This window comes from Sceloporus occidentalis, unplaced genomic scaffold (assembly GCF_023333645.1).
Source record: "Sceloporus occidentalis isolate IW3139 unplaced genomic scaffold, rSceOcc1.0.p SCAF_20, whole genome shotgun sequence".
NCBI lineage: Eukaryota > Metazoa > Chordata > Lepidosauria > Squamata > Phrynosomatidae > Sceloporus > Sceloporus occidentalis.
In genome coordinates, this window is record NW_028317000.1 from 15,517,024 (window position 1) to 15,532,664 (window position 15,641).

The following is a 15,641-nucleotide window of genomic DNA, read 5'->3' on the forward strand; positions in this document are numbered from 1 at the left end:
CGACTTCTGGGGACCCACGGATTTCAAGAGGTCACCATAGGTTGGTCCTTGGATGAGACACGCATCCCTTAAAGGCACCAGATCCCATCTGATCTTGGAAGCTAACTGGGGTTAGACCTGGTTGGTCCTTGGATGGGAGACCTCCAACGAATACCAGGCACTGGAGGCCATGTTTCAGAGGAAGGAGATGGCAGAACCATCCCTTGCCTAAGAAAACCGTGTGAAATGCATGGGTCACCAGAAGTCGACCGGTGACTCGAAGGCACATATAGATACACGCATGTTGTTGTTGTTGTCTCAGGTTTGTCCTTCTCAAAGAACTCTTCCTGCATCGGTTGGGGGACAGCTGTGGCAGGGAATGACGAAGGCACATAGCTGCCATTTGCTGGGAATGGCATTTTCCTCCATCTGCTGCTGCTGAGGCTGAGAGTCAGAGAAACAGGCAGAGAGCGCCAGGAAACGCTTTCCAAGAATACCTGCGTACCTAAGACGGTTGCCAACTGACCACTTGCACACCGAGGCAGCTGCGTTTCCAAAGATGGGTCTCATGGAGCAAGCAAAGAGGGGCTGCCCTTGCACCTAATTCCCAATGGTCAGTTCTGTGGCTGCGGCCAAAGGCTGGACACTCTCCACCTGGCTATCGCCATGGCTATCATAATGGCCAACACCTGGAATTCTTTGACTGATAGATTTAAACTTCCCTTGGTCCCAAAACTGCTCTCTTTGAGGCCATCTTATATCCCATGGATGGATGGATGGATGGATGGAAAGAATAGATGGGTGGATGGATGAATAGAAAGAATTGATGATGGATGGATGGATGGATGGATGGATGGATGGATGGATGGATGGAAAGAGCAGATTGGTGGGTGGGTGGATGAATAGAAAGAAATGATGGATGGATGGAAAGGATGGATGAGTGGATGAACAGAAAGAAATGATGGATGGATGGACGGACAGACAGGCAGGCAGACAGCTAAGATAGATAAGACAGAATAGGTAGACAGGTAAGATAGATAAGTAAATAGGTAAGATAGATGGGTAGGTAGAGAAATGGAGACATAGCGAGATCTTGGAGCACCTTTGAGACCAAGTGGAAGAAGGAAGGAAGGAAGGAAGGAAAGAAAGAAAGAAAGAAACAGACAGAGAGATGTTGTCATTCTGTGCCTTATGGTGACCCTAATACCAACCTGTAATAGAGGGTTTTTTGGGGCAAGATTTGTTCACGAGGGGTTTGCCTTTGCTGTCCTCTGAGGCTAACCCTCTGTTATCCCACTGTTTCAAATGTCCTGGGTTCTCTCCCGCTTTGTCCCCCTTTACTTCAGTTTTGGAATTCCTCCCGGAGAGGAGGCTAACATGTAGGACATGCTTAGGAAAAGGAGGACCGCTGGTCACTGTGCAGGTGATCCCACTTTGTGCTGCGTTGGAGTGAATGGGTTCCAGAGCGAGGCTGATGGCCACCTCTGGCCTTCCTCCTCTGGGCTGTTGCTCAAGCCAGAGCTGCATTCCAGGAGAAGCGGCCTGGAGGGTTCCTGCGTTCCCTGGGCCCTGTTTCCTTCCTCTGGCCAGGGCTACGTGCCACAAAGTCCGCTCCTGCGAGGGAGTGACCAAGGCAGATCCCTTATCGGGCTCCTCCACCAATCTCAGGCGCATTGCTTATCTCCACCTTAAAAGCTGGCCAGTTCTCTTGGACACGGACCCAGAGGTCTAGCTATGGCTCAGGGATAGAAGGGTATTGCCCCTTGGAATTATACTTTTAAAAATTAGCCATTCCTCGATGGAATTTCCCTTCGTTGCATGAAAGTAAAATTTAGATTCAAAACTGGAGCTTAAGGCTGCAAAGAAAACAGGCCCCTCAAGCAATACAGCGCGGTCCTGCAATTTCTGCATTTCCTGGTCTGAGCGTTCGGTATGGATCCCTGATTTGGCCAAATGCAAACACAACCTTGCTGAGAAATCCCTATGACAGATTTGCCTTAGGGTTACCATAAGTGGGAAACGATTTGAAGGCACCCAACAACAACAGCAACAGCAACAACAACAACAACAACAGCTCTCTGTGCATGCTCAGAAGCACTCCTTTCTTGAGGAAAGCTTCCCTTTTCTGGAAATCTGGCCCAGTGCTGGAGCTTTGTTTTTCCCCTGGTTGCCATCAGCAGCGCTGAGCAGTTCTGGTCTCTTATCTTGGCTTTCTCTCTGCTGCACAACCACAACCCCTATGCAACAACACAAACACACAAACACACACGCAGATACACTCCTTGTCCTTCTCCTGGCCTGTTTCCTGTTTTTATTCTAGTACAAAAGGGCAGGAGGTTTATAGTCCTCTCTTGCAATGAGGAAAAGACCAAGGCAGGGAGGGAGGCAAGTCAGCCTTTTGCCCACAGAATGCAAGCGTCTCCCTTTGGATCTGTAATGCTTGGGATCAGAAGCGTTTGGGGCTTTGCATTCACTTTGCAGGCATTCGAGCAGAGATAAGCTTTCGAGAAACCTTTGCATGGAAGACTCAGAGGTGGTTTTGCCAGTCCCTTTCTCTAAAACACCGCCTGGCCTGTCTCCCATCCAAGGACTAACCAGGGCTGACCCTGCTCCACTTCCAGGACCAGCTAAGAACTGGTGCCTTTAAGGGATGCGTATGCACATGTCTTCGAGTCACCGGTTGACTTAAAGACAAATCCATGGATTTCCTAGACACATTTTCCTAGGCAAGGGATTCAAAAATCTCTGAATATAAACTGGAAAGGAGTGCTTCAGAGCATGCACAGAGGGTCGCCATCATTGCTGTTGGGCACCTTCAAATCGTTTCTCACTTATGGTGACCCTAAGGCAAATCTGTCAATAGGGATTTCTCAGCAATATTGTGTGACTCAATGGGTTTGACCAATTTCTTCCTCTGCAAAAGAGCCTCCATTACCTGGCACTCCTTTGTCGGTCTCCCTTCCAAGGACTAACTGGGGATCGGGTGCTTTTGGGGTACTTAGCCCATGAATGTGTGTGTAACTGAGCGCCAACTACTTTTGCACTCGGAACTCGGTTTGCATATACTGAAGAAAGGAAAAGTGGGAAGAGGAGAGAAAGATTAATAGAGAGTGTCCCTGCAAAACTGTGCCACTTTGGAGGGGATGCCACCAACCCACGTTGCAAAGTGCCATGCCATCTGAGGGATGCCGGGTGAGGTATACAATGCAGAAGCCTCCATCGCTGTGGCTCTGTGATTGTTCCTATCAGGATTTAGATTTTATTTTGCAGAGAAGGGGAATAGAGAGAGAGAAAGCTCTCTGCAGGAGGCATTTCAATTTGCAAGCCTGGTGAAGTGCCCACTCCAGAGGCGGGCAAAGCCCTCAGAGCGCTCTCTCCTCCGAGACTTATCTGCAAAGAACATTCCCTGGCTCTTGAGAGGCCTCTGGAGCAGAGAGAGGAGGACAGAGAGATCGGGTTGAATGCCGAGGCGGACTGCGCAGGAGGCACAAAAACAAATGTCAGGGCGCCTGGGACTGGTATACAGTGCTATCTGCTGGCGTTTGGTGCCAGGACCCAAATGGGTACCAAAATCCATGCATGCTCAAGTCTCCTTAAGTACAGTGGCACTGCAAAATGGTGCCCATTATATCAAGTCCCAAAATGTAAGTTTGCTTTTTGGACTATATAATGGGCCCTCCTTGGTATCCAGTGGCATTTGGTGCCAGGACCCCCGTGGGTACCAAAATCCAGGGATGTTCAAGCCCCACATAAATGCAATGGCATAGTAAAATGGTGACCCTGATATAAGATGGCAAAGTCAAATTTTGCATCTTGGAATATACAGTGGGCTCTTGGTATCCTTTGGGGTTTGGTGCCAAGATCTCCCATGGATACTAAAATCCATGGATGCTCAAGTCCCACCAAATACGATGTCACAACACAATGGCGTCCCTTATATAAGAACCAAAGTTTGCAAGCCATGGATGACTGAATCCATGGATAAAGAATCCGTGGATAAGGAGGGTCAAGTGTGCATATATATATACAGTATATATATGGGGCATATTTTCAAGCTAGATGCTTGGATCTGTGTCTAAAGAGGACCAATGAAGGCACAACAACACACCCATAAATAACAGGTAAATAAAGTTCAATGTCATGATTGGCTTCTTTTTATGGAAAAATACCAACCTGATGAATAGCTGGGGCTGACTGTAAGCAGTTTGTTCCACTCTCTGGAGGCAAGGAATTGGGAAGGCCCTCTGTCTAGTCTAGAACATTGCTTGGAGGGTCGGCCGGACTCTTGAATCACGTAGCCCATCGTCCTCCGCTTGGAAGCATCTGCAGCTGAAGCAATAAACAAGAGGCATTTTTAGGTCACGGTTCGCACCCAAAGCCTGGGGCTCTTGGCAGAAGTTGCCCAAAAGGAGTCACAACATTTGTCCTCCTCGTCTTTTATGGCCTCCTGGTTTTGGAAATATTATTTGGGGGGGGGGAGAATGAGGGAGTGTGTGTGTGTGTGTGTATATTAGAAAAAAATAACTATATATATATATATATGCATGCATGCATGCCTGCCTTTTCATGGGAGCACCAAGACCAAAGCACTGACATTTTTATTCTATTAAAGTTTTCTTTAACAGCATCCCCTTTTAACCAAATCATCGCTGTGTAAATGTAAATGCATTTAGGTTATGCATATGATGCTGTCATTTGAAGGTATGATGTTTAATTTTGCTAGCTGTCTATGCCAGAACCTATTAGCATGGCATTGGGTGGTCTATGGGAATGACAACTTACAAGTAACGCTAGGACCCAAAAGCATTGCTAAGGATCCTCCTGTATGGTGTGAAATGGGAAGAGGAGGTCAATGGGCCGAGGGGGGCGGGGGGCGCCATGAGTGATTGCAGTCAGTGGCCCTCTCTCTTGTCTGGGCTAAGCTTCCATTGGTTTGCCCTCATCATCCATGGCTGCTCCTCCAGAACCAAGTCCTGTAGCCATTCACCATCCTGGCCTTGGGCAGCAGCAGCAGCAGCATTGTCAGCCCAAGGGGCCTGCTGCCCAAAGCTACCCCGGCTATTTGAAAGGGGGGTCAGTATATATCCCATGTCTCTCCCTTGGTCCAGGGCCAGAGGGCTGGCTCCCCGTGGCATCTCTCCCCTTGCCCATTACTGCCATGGTGGCTGCTCCCTGGGCAGCTGCTTTGCCTTCCTTGGGAAGCAATCTCAAGAGAGCCCAGCAGGGAAGGCGAGGCTGGCCATTGCAACAAGAGCCATGGCCATTGCAAGGGCTGTGTGCAGCGCATCTTGGGCATAACCAGCCCCCTATGGCTCTCCCTTCTTCCAGGGTCATAGGGCTGACTCCCCATGCCCGCCATTACTGTTGGGCCAGGGCTGCTCCCTGGGCTGCTTCCCCAGCCATTGCAAGCGCAAGAGCTCCTCCTGGGCTGCATGCTGTGCATCCCTTCCACACACGCTGTCCATGCGCCGCCGGCTGCTCTCCCATTGGCCGAAGGGGTTGTAAACACGTTCGGGGCAGCCAATGGGAGAGCTGTCCACGAGGGAAGCACGCGGAGGCATGAGGCAGACGCATGGCCAGGGCTGAGATCAACAGGGCAGGAGCTATAAAAGGCCAGCATCCGGTTCTTGCCAGAGGCAGAAGCTGCTGGGAGGCTGCAGAGGGAGAAGGAAGGAAGGCAGGAAGGCAGCAGGGCTCGTCTTCGCACCATTGACACTCCTTTGGAGAACAGCTCTGCTTTGTTTGTTGAACAGGATTTGGCTGCAGTTCTTTTTCCCCCAGTCACCTATTTTGGAATTTTAACCTTTTATAGCCAAAAGAAAAGGTAATAAAGTAGCAACTCTCACTCCATTTAGCATTATATATATATATTGATTATGATCGGTGCTCCTTTTGCTTTGGCTTGACTTCAGGGCCCCATATAAGTAACCCTGTGCCTATGTCTTTCCCCCTTGCAGTGGCCATGGTGATGTTCAAGAAGATCAAGACCTTCCAGGTGGCCTTCACTGAGCCAGAGAAGATCTATGGCAGCGGGGAGAAGGTGGCCGGCCGCGTGGTGGTGGAAGTGGCCGAAGTGACCCGGGTGACGGCTGTGCGAGTGCTGGCCTGCGGAGTGGCCAAGGTCTGCTGGACCTCTGGGCCCCAGCACTGCAAGCAGGAGATGGAGTACCTCCGCTACGAAGAGGCCCTCGCCTTGGATGGCCATCCAGTTGGTGAGCATCCTTCCTCCGCCAGAGACGCCGGCCCTTTGGCTTTCCTAGCTCTGGACCAGAGAAAAGAGAAAGGCAGTCCTTAGATCTGGCAAGAGAAGAGACAGAGGAAGGGGAAGCCAGATTGCTCTCGGGATCCGGAATTTGTTCCCCCTGAAATGTTGATTTGGGGTCAGAATTGCAGCTGGTTCTTTGGGATTGCTAACAGTAGGTTGTGGTTGTGTGTTGCTGGGATTTACTCAGTAAGGTTTGTTTGCGATTGCCAGTGTCTGAGGCTGAGAGCGTGTGACTCCTTGCCCATAGCGTTCAGCGTTGTCGCTCGAGCCATTTCCAACTCATGGCAATCCTAAAGTGAACCTGTTTTGGATTCTCTTGGCAAGGTTTATCCAGAGGAGGTTTGCCCTTGCTACTATCCTCTGAGGCTGAGAGAGTGTGACTCCTCGCCCATAGTCCATTGTGATTGTTGTTCAAGTCATACGGCAACCCTAAGGTGTATCTATTATGGGAGTTTCTTGGCAACTGTTCTCCCTGTGAGGTTTGCCTTGCCTTCCCCTGAGGCTGAGAGAGTGTGACTTCTTGCCCAGGATCACCCATTGGGTTTCATTGCTGAGCCTGGATTTGAACTCTGGCAGGTTGTTGTCGTGTGTGTCTTAGTCATTTTTGACTCATGGGGTTCTCAGATGTGGTTTGTTTGTGGCTGTTCTTGGTTGCACTTTTGCATCCTCTGGTCTTTTTGTGTGTGTCTGTCTTCTTGTAACACGTGAAAAGCAGACCTGCATCTGCACTGAATAATAAACCAGTTTGGCAACACTTTAGCCAAGATGGTATGGATCCTAGGATCTGTAGTTTTGTGCAACATTTTGCGTGCTCTTTCAGAGTCCTCTGGTGGCACAACAAACTACAAATCCCAGAATCCCATTGCATTGTGCCAGGGCAGCGAAAGGGGTGTCAAAACTTGGATGGTTTCTTTTGTACGATTTGGGGACAAGGGGGTGCTTTGAAATAAATGGAGGACTGGAGTCCTTCCTCCGGCTTTTCTATCCTTAAAACTCATGCTTGCTTTGCTAAGGAAGACTCTTTGAAGGAAGGGAGTACAGTATATCCCTCTGGCCATCATCCTGGAAGGGACTTGAGCTATTAATAGGCAATGGTTTCCTAGCAGCGGGAGACGGAGTCCTCCTGCAAAAGAGGGAGACAGAGTTGTGAAACTTGGCTGGACATCGGGGCGGAAGAAGAGAGATGTGAAATTCCTCACAGCTCCTGGCTTCTGAAATGTGACTTTCCAGATTGCATTTGGAGAGGAAGCGGGCGCAAATCTTTGGAAACAAGTCATTGGAGAGGTCTAGGTGCGCCTAGGAACAGGGCTGGCCTCCCAAGATCTCCATTTCGGTTTGCGGCAACCGCTTTTGGGGTGAATCACAGCAGCGTGGCTCTTCCTGAAATACTGGGTTAGGACTAGGAAGCGGGAATAGCCTAAGAAAACAACCCCCAGAGTTGAAATTCTGAAGTTGTGTTGGAGAAACCTATCCAGAGGTGTGTGCTTTGCCACATGGCTAAGGCATAACAACACCCCAAATCAAACGGGGGTAACACAATGCACATTGCAAGCGTTGGAAGCGCCACTGGCTTTCTTTATTAATGTCTTTGCCTGACGCTTTTTAGGACTTTAAACCTCTTTGTCTGATGGAGAAAGCCAGTGGAGCTTGGAAAGCTTGCAATACATGCTTTGTGCATTCTGGTTGCGCCCATAAAGGTTTTTGTGGCTTTTGGATGTTGCTATGCTTTCATGGAAAACACAGCTAATGCTGGATATATAGATTCTGAAGTATTGGAAAATGCATTCTTAGCCTCGAGAACATCTCTCTTGCAAGTTTGTGTTCAATTTGGTACATATATATATTTTAAAATGCTAGGCTTTAACGCACTTCTTGTTGTTGTTGTTGTTGTGTCTTGCCAGACGGGGACGGTTCTGTGATCCTGAGGCCAGGAAACATCTACGAATACAAGTTTGGATTTGAGCTGCCCCAAGGGTAAGTGTCGGCCAGACGTGGCCCTTGAAACGGTCCAGAAACGCAAGGTTAACTCTTCTTGTCCTGCCTCCTTCTTGTGGATTAATCCGTCTGTCTCCTTCCAGGCCCCTTGGGACCACCTTCAAGGGCAAGTATGGCTCTGTCGACTATTGGGTCAAGGCCTACTTGGACCGTCCATCCTTCCCCACCGAAAAGATCAAGAAGTATTTTAAGGTCATGGACGAAATTGACGTCAACACACCTGATCTCATGGTAAGTACCGGCGCACATTTTTCCGTTGATCCCCAGTCAGCCACCGGTCAACAGCTTGGGGCAGGTTTAGCTTCACCTGAAACTGGTCACCTTTTAACAGCTTTGCTGCCTGGTTTGCCAACTTTGAAATGTAAGGGCGGCTTTCTTTTCTTGGCTGTTGGATCTGTTCACAGTCCGCATTGTGCCTTCAACCTGAAACACACCGTCTAGGTCTTAAGTCTCTCATTTAATCTCTTGAAATGAGACGTGGGAATAATTTAGTTATAAATTAAGCTGTAAATGAGGCGAGTCGGGCGAAAGGTCCAAGGCTGAACTCTGGGGATAGAGAGAGGGATCAACACTCCAGAACCAAGTTGCTATATGTCTCCATTGAAAAGAATGCAACGTAAACTGATATCATTGTGTGTTTCCTTGCAGTCCCCCATCTCTGCCAAGAAGGAAAAGAAGGTGTCTTGCATGTTTATTCCTGATGGCCACGTTTCGCTGAGCGCCAGGATTGACCGCAAGGGATTCTGCGAAGGTGAGCTTTGGCTCTTCTCTCCTCTTGTGCTTACATGCCATAGTCTTCTTACTATCTGCTTCTGGAAGGAGTAATAAACTTGAGAAGCATGGAACTTAACCATCTGCTGTATGCATTGGGGAGAACAATAAAGGTGTGCCTAAGGGACAAAAGGATGGATAAATTTGTAGCAATTCTAGAAGCTCAGGCAATGAAGATGATCCAAGACTGGGTTTGACCAAATGACTTGGAATTTGGGGTCGTTGATGCCTTTTTGCTCTTAGCCTCTTAAGGTTCCCCTCAACTAAGCCTTCCCTCCCTGTCTTTCTCTTCCAGGCGATGAGATCTGCATCAACGCTGACTTTGAGAACACTTGCTCCCGGATCGTGGTGCCCAAAGCGGCCATTATTGCCAAGCACACCTACCTGGCCAACGGCCAGACCAAGGTCTTCTGCCAGAAGCTCTCCTGCGTCCGGGGAAACCACATCATCTCGGGCATGTCCGAGTCCTGGCGCGGAAAGACCATCCGGGTCAAGAAGATCAAGCCCTCCATCCTGGGCTGCAACATTCTGCGCGTCGAATACTTCCTCCAGGTGAGAAGCCCAAGAGGGCAAGATGAATGCAACATAAAGAGCCTTGTGTATAGCTAGAATAGTGCAGATTGTGGGGTTGGGTACAGTTGACCCTCATTCTATCCAAGCCTTTCAGCCATATCTATAACCAGGAACGGTTTTGAGCAAGGCATCTGTTTCTAGTGCCAGGGCTTAGTGTGAATCACTATCAGTTAGCTTTTCAGACATCACTGTCTGCCAGAAATGCATCTGTGGTTAAGGCCTCCAGGAAAGATGATTTCTCCACTCTCATAAACCCTGAGCATAGTCTTGACCGCAAGGTAGATGGCCTGTTGATTTGCACCTGTTTGGTGGACTTTTGCCACCAGGTCAAGAGATGGACATAGGGATCAGCCTTTTCTGGATGAGAGGTGCATTTGTCGAAGGCTCCTTTCAAGCCCATCCCTCTCCAGGATGTTAGGGATGCAGAGCCAGGCTGTTGCTCCGTTTTGTTCGTTCTTCTTCCCAAGACAATTGTCTGACCGCCTGCCTCTTGTGTTCTCTTCCAGATCTACGTCAGCGTCCCAGGCTCCAAGAAGGTCATCCTGGAGCTGCCCCTGGTCATCGGCAGCAAGTCCTCTGGCATCGGAAGCCGCAGCTCCAGCATGGCCAGCCAAACCAGCTCCGAGATGAGCTGGGTGGACCTCAACATCCCCGACGCCCCAGAAGGTGAGCAGGCCCTGCTTTGCTTTATTCCCTGCACAAACACACATACACACACACACACTCCCAAAAGAGGGCCTTTTTGGTCCTGGCGTGACGTCAAGAGACGCAGCAAGGACAGGACAGCAAGCCTAGTCAGACTTGTATCTCTGAAAGTCCCATAGATCTTTTACAGTTTTGTTGCATGGGTCTTCTCAAAGGAAAGCGTATATCCAATCCTTATAGTCCAATCCCTATAGTGCCATGCAGGGACCCACAACTAAGGCACTCCTGAGAGATGGGATTTTATGGGACATTAGAAAGAGTGGTTTGACAGTGGAGCCAACTGCCTTGAGAAATGGCAGGGTCTCCTTCTCTGGATGGCCCTTATCACACGAGCAAAATGTCAAGTTATCCCAGGGTCAATGTGAAGGCAACGCAGAGGCAATCGTGGGGTTTCAAGTTTGCTTATCACACAACACCAAACGCAACCAGGAGCCATCCTGAACACAATCGGCAGTCATTCCAGGGTTAGGTAAATTCAGAGGAAAAGAGGATTTACCTAACCCTGGAATGAGCCCCCATTGTGTTTAGGATGGCTCCGGATTAAAACCCCATGACTGCCCCTGCATTGCCTTCCCACTGACCCTGGGATAACTTCACATTTTGCTTGTGTGATAAGGGCCGATGACTTCAAAAAGGCTAGAGAGAGGCTTGTTGGGACTGTTTTAGCTGGCGTTGAGGGAGTTGTGCTTCACCACTTGGCTTGAGCATTCTTCCCATCCCAAGAAGCATCAGGTCTACGTTGCCTAAGGAAGCTTGAGAGGCAGTGCTCCAGTCCCTTTGCTTTCTTAGGCACACCTGTCTCGTTCTCCCCAAGACATATGTGAGATATAAGTCCCACTCTTCTCAAAGCAACCGGGACTCACCTGTGTTCCTCTTGCCTTCCCTCTGCGCAGCCCCACCATGCTACCTGGACATCGTCCCCGAAGACCACCGCCTGGAGAGCCCCACCACTCCTCTCCTGGATGAGCTGGACAACTCCTTCGACAGCCCCATCTTCATGTACGCTCCCGAGTTCAAGTTCATGCCTCCTCCTACCTACACCGAGGTGAGACTTCTTGGCTTGGCTCTGGGCAGAAGTGCAACTCCAACCTTCGCTTGGTGGGGCTGGGTCTCGCATGTGCTGGACCCCCCTTTTTTAGTTAGACTAGTGGTTAGAATCATAGAGTTGGAAGAGACCACAAGGATCATCAAGTCCAACCCCATTCTGCCATGCAGGAACTCTCAATCTAAGCATCCCCTTTGACAGATGGCCATCAAACCTCTGGGTCTTTAGATGTTTTGATTTTTGAGTGTTGGCCAAGCTGGCTGGGGCTGCTGGGAGCATGAAGTCCAAAAGACCATTGAGTTAGGCCTTCAAAGAAGGTGGAGTGTGGGAGGGGAGGGCACATGGAAAGCAACACAAAACCAAGGTTTGTCTATAAAAGGAGCTAGAATTAGGAGATGCTGAGGTTGGAAAGAGAATGGATCTGATGTCTAAAACTTCTGGCGTCCATCTCACATGTCCCTCTCTTGTTTTTCTTGCGTTGCAGGTGGATCCATGCACGGTCAACAACAACAACAACGTCCAGTGAGCCCCAGCCAAAGAAGCCACCTTTAAGCGGTTGCTTTTTTCCTCTCCAGCTTTTATTCTGGACTCTTTGGTTGCATTTGCGGCGATGGCATCCCAGGCCGAATGTCTCTGACGGAGGAGGACTGGAGACCCTTCAAGGGTCATAGTTTTGTCTTTGGCAAGAAGAGAATTGCATGGCTCTTGCCTGGCAGACTCTCGTCTCCGTATTTTAGGCGCAGCGGAGGTTGAGAAAAAGGAGCCGCGAGGCGCGATAAGAGAGCCTTCGCGGCGTTTCTGAACTTTCTTCCCACCAAAGAAATTTGGAGCATGTAGGTGTGGGTTCGTGTGGGAGAGAAGTATTTGAGGTCTTTCGTTTTTGCCTCGGAGAAAGAGGCAAAAAGCCTTGCTTGGAAGAAAATACTACTGAATAATGAAATGGCGCTGAGGGCACCTTGTACCCAAAGGTCTCCCAAAAGTTGTGGTTTAGGGATGTCTGAAAGACTGGAATAGAAACGAAACAGGTTTTTAGTACGTCGTGTCGGTCATCTCCCAAACAGAGGTGTTCCTTATAAAGCCTAACACCTTGGTTTTGGGGGTCTTTAGAAGAAGGCGTTGGGGGAGATTGTGATGACAGTTGCGGGTTCTGGAACGAATATATATATGTGTGTGCGTGTGTGTGTGTGTGTATATATATATATATATATATATATATATATATTTCTCATCCACAATAGGTGAAGGAAAAGGAATGGAAATAGACGATGAGTAAGAAATAGCAATAAAACACTCCATCCGAAGCAGGAAACCAAACTCCCAGTATTTGCAATAAAGCAAAACGGATCGGTTTCCCCTTCCGTTCTCCGACTTTAAACAAGCAGCTCAGAATTTGTAACTTCCTAAAGAACAACTACACACATAAAAGTGTTGTAAACTTTGTAGTACTTAGATTTCTGTATGTCGAACTATATGTTCTCCTAAGTGTGTAAACAAGCCCATGTTTTTTATTGATAAGGGAGAGAAATCACTATACTGTATATGTCTTGTGTTGTTTTTTTGCTTGGTATTCTGTGGATGAACCAATGTTTTGTTTCAGGTTGTGGGCAGCCGTGAAAGATTTGGGGGAGAAGAAACCAGGTCTATGGGGAGATTTCTCTTTCCCTTTGGTTCCTTGGCATCAGCAATATCTAGAAGACCAAATATATATATAAATATTCTTGACAAATGGTGCCAAAATGGCTTTGCATTTCCCAACAAAGCTAGCAAACTAAACCCCAGAAATCGCAGCCTTAAGCTCAAGTTAAACCAATTTGAGAAGCACAACATTCTGCCTCTGGAATCTGCCTTTTTCTGTGTTTTCTAGTCAAAATAACTTGGTTTATCCCCCACTGACAGAGAGAAAATGCACTTTTTAAAACTGTTTTTGATAGCACTGCATTAATAAAGTGTTAATAGAGCCCAGGTTTTGTCGTCGCGAGGCGTTCAGACGCAAACTTTGGGCGTGTTGATCCTTATTTTGTATTTTCTACCGCGGTCGTTTGTTTTCGTGTCGTTGCTCTATGTATTTTGTATTGGTTTGAACCTTAATTATATTTTGTACTGTTGAAAATGCTTACCGAAGCACTCCCTTTTGGGGTCACATTTCTAATAAAGTTTCAAAAACTGAAAACCTTGTTTTTTCGCGTGTTTGGGCTGCTCAGGTTGGGGATGATGGGTTTTGCTTTTGCTTTACTTCTCAAGAACCTGTCCAAATGGAAATGGGATTACAAGTTTAATGTGTAAAATTTCAGAATACACTTGTCCCTCCATATTTGCGGCCTTGATATTTGCAGATTTGATTATTCCCATATTTGATTGACATGTTCTCCCTAGGAATCTCTAGGTCTTCCGTTGCAACTCTGTGGTCAACTTTAACTAAAAGTGGCACTGAAAGACCTAGAGATTCCTAGACAGGACACTACTAGGCCTTTGTAGCTCCTCCAGTGCAACTCTATGATCATCTGTAACTAAAAGTGGCACTGAAAGGCCTATAGAGGACACTCTACTAGGCCTTTGTAGCTCCTCCAGTGCAACTCTATGGTCAATTTTAAAAGTTGCTCTGAAAGACTTAGAGATTCCGCTAAAGAGGACACTCCGCTAGGCCTTTGTAGCTCCTCCAGCGCAACTCTATGGTCAGTGTTTGTCAGACATTGACCACAGAGTTGCACCGGAGGACCTAGAGACTCCTAGAGAGGTGTCCTCCCAGGTCAAAACATGGTGGTTTTGTTATTTGTGGTTTTTCCACATTCACGGAGGTCCTGTGCCCCTAATTCTAGCAAATATGGAGGGAAAAGTGTACATATATTTCTTCTTTGTTGTCTCTGCAAATGCACACAAATGGGTTATATCTGCACCTGCGCAGTTAGTTCTGGAACCTTCTTAGCGCCATTAGAAGCGTTTTGGTGTTAACAACTGCCTTATTGGCCGGTTTCCCGCCTAAACCCTCCGCTCCTTTTATCCACCTTTGACTCTCCAGAAGTTCATTTTCCTGTCAGACTTTTAGGTTTCTTTTTGATAGGACGTTTTGGTGGCCATTTCTTAACACCATTCTTCATATTTTGAACCAAACGTTGCGGTTTCTTAGGGAATCGCATACTTAAATATGAATCTAAATTCTGAGGTAAAGTTTTTTGAAGGACAGCTTGCGCTGCAATTTTTTAGGGAATTGCTTAATGAAATGAGAATTTAAAATTCTGAGGTGAAGTTAGTTTTAACGGCAGCTTTCCTCGCCTTTGCATTTGGCAAGGCCCTTCCTTTTTCGGAGGAATTTTTTTTTAATTAAATGGCCGCTCGCCTCAGTAGGTGTTGCTGGGCAGAGTTCCTTTGTTCTCCTGAGGTAAACATTTTTAAACAGTTGCCCCCTTTGCTGGTGCCTTTGGTAAAACCTCCTTTGTCTCCTGAGGAGAAATTTTTAAAATGGCACCCGCCTTACTGGCGCACTTCACAAAGTCCCTTTCCGGGATATACGTGGGATAAACTCCTGTGATAAGAAAACTCCAAGAGTCGACTTGAAGGCACATCACAGACTTCCTAAACTTGTAAAGTCACTGCACTGTAAAGTGCATGAACAGAGATGATGTGGGTGGCCGTTTGTGGAAAATGCACACTTGCGCACTGAAAGGATTTCATGCTCGGAAGCAGAACCGAAACGGTGCCTTTGGCAAGACCTTGGTCCTGGGGCTGAACATAGGAAGTTGCTTGAGAGATTGTTGCTCTATTTGTGCTGCTGATGTTGCCTATTCTGGTTGCCCAGATGGCCAGTATCTTGGTAGCACACTATGCTTTCTCCCAACATTTTGCAATCTTCTCATGATGGTGGGATTATGTGCGGCCTGCAAAGCCAGAGGCTACATTGACAGTGATATGGATCTCCCATATCAGATAGGTTTTTGCTGTGAAACCAGACCAGAGCTAAAATGGTGGACTGTCCATAAACATACCTTGGACATAGCAAGTGTCTAACCACATTGCGGAAATAATCCGGTTTGGCGCCACTTTAACCGCCACGGCTCCATGCTGTGAAACCTTAAGATTTGTAGTTTGCCTCACCAAACTATACATCCCAGGATTGAGTCCTGGAAGCTAAAGCGGTGTCCAAGTCTTTATTTCTGCAGTGTGCACAAACCCACAACATTGGAGATGTGGTTTAGCACTCTTGTGTGACAATATGGCTGCATCTGCATTGCAAAAATAACCCAGTTTGACACCGCTTTTGGGCTCTTGTCGTATGCAATCCCGGAAACTGTAGTTTCGTAGGACATTTTCTTG

General features: G+C 47.8%; 2 protein-coding genes across 4 annotated transcripts in view; both read left to right on the plus strand.

Annotated features, from left to right (window-relative positions):
• Positions 1-5,610: 5,610 nt before the first annotated feature.
• On the plus strand, positions 5,611-13,503 carry LOC149302206 (thioredoxin-interacting protein-like). The gene is made up of 9 exons (XM_089483713.1): positions 5,611-5,803; positions 5,937-6,191; positions 8,146-8,218; positions 8,323-8,470; positions 8,888-8,990; positions 9,306-9,562; positions 10,090-10,249; positions 11,182-11,333; positions 11,818-13,503. The coding sequence occupies exons 2-9, from the start codon at positions 5,942-5,944 to the stop codon at positions 11,857-11,859; spliced, it is 1,185 nt and encodes a 394-aa protein (XP_089339839.1). The 5' UTR covers positions 5,611-5,803; positions 5,937-5,941; the 3' UTR covers positions 11,860-13,503.
• A 1,011-nt stretch (positions 13,504-14,514) lies between these two features.
• Positions 14,515-15,641, plus strand: part of TM7SF2 (transmembrane 7 superfamily member 2) — a 28,997-nt gene continuing 27,870 nt past the window's right edge. For 2 of the 3 annotated variants that reach the window (XM_089482883.1, XM_089482886.1), the window contains exon 1: positions 14,515-14,709. The gene's annotated coding sequence lies outside the window, so the exon portion shown is untranslated. Of the gene's footprint in view, positions 14,710-14,739; positions 14,912-15,641 lie in introns of those variants that run through there. The other variant, XM_089482884.1, reaches the window with a different exon arrangement.

Bases quoted from the DNA above. Each gene is read 5' to 3' on its own strand.
- LOC149302206 (XM_089483713.1), top strand. From the start codon at position 5,942: ATGGTGATGTTCAAGAAGATCAAGACCTTCCAGGTGGCCTTCACTGAG. The intron at 6,192-8,145 runs GTGAGCATCCTT...GTGTCTTGCCAG, and splicing joins CTTGGATGGCCATCCAGTTG to ACGGGGACGGTTCTGTGATC. The intron at 8,471-8,887 runs GTAAGTACCGGC...GTTTCCTTGCAG, and splicing joins TCAACACACCTGATCTCATG to TCCCCCATCTCTGCCAAGAA.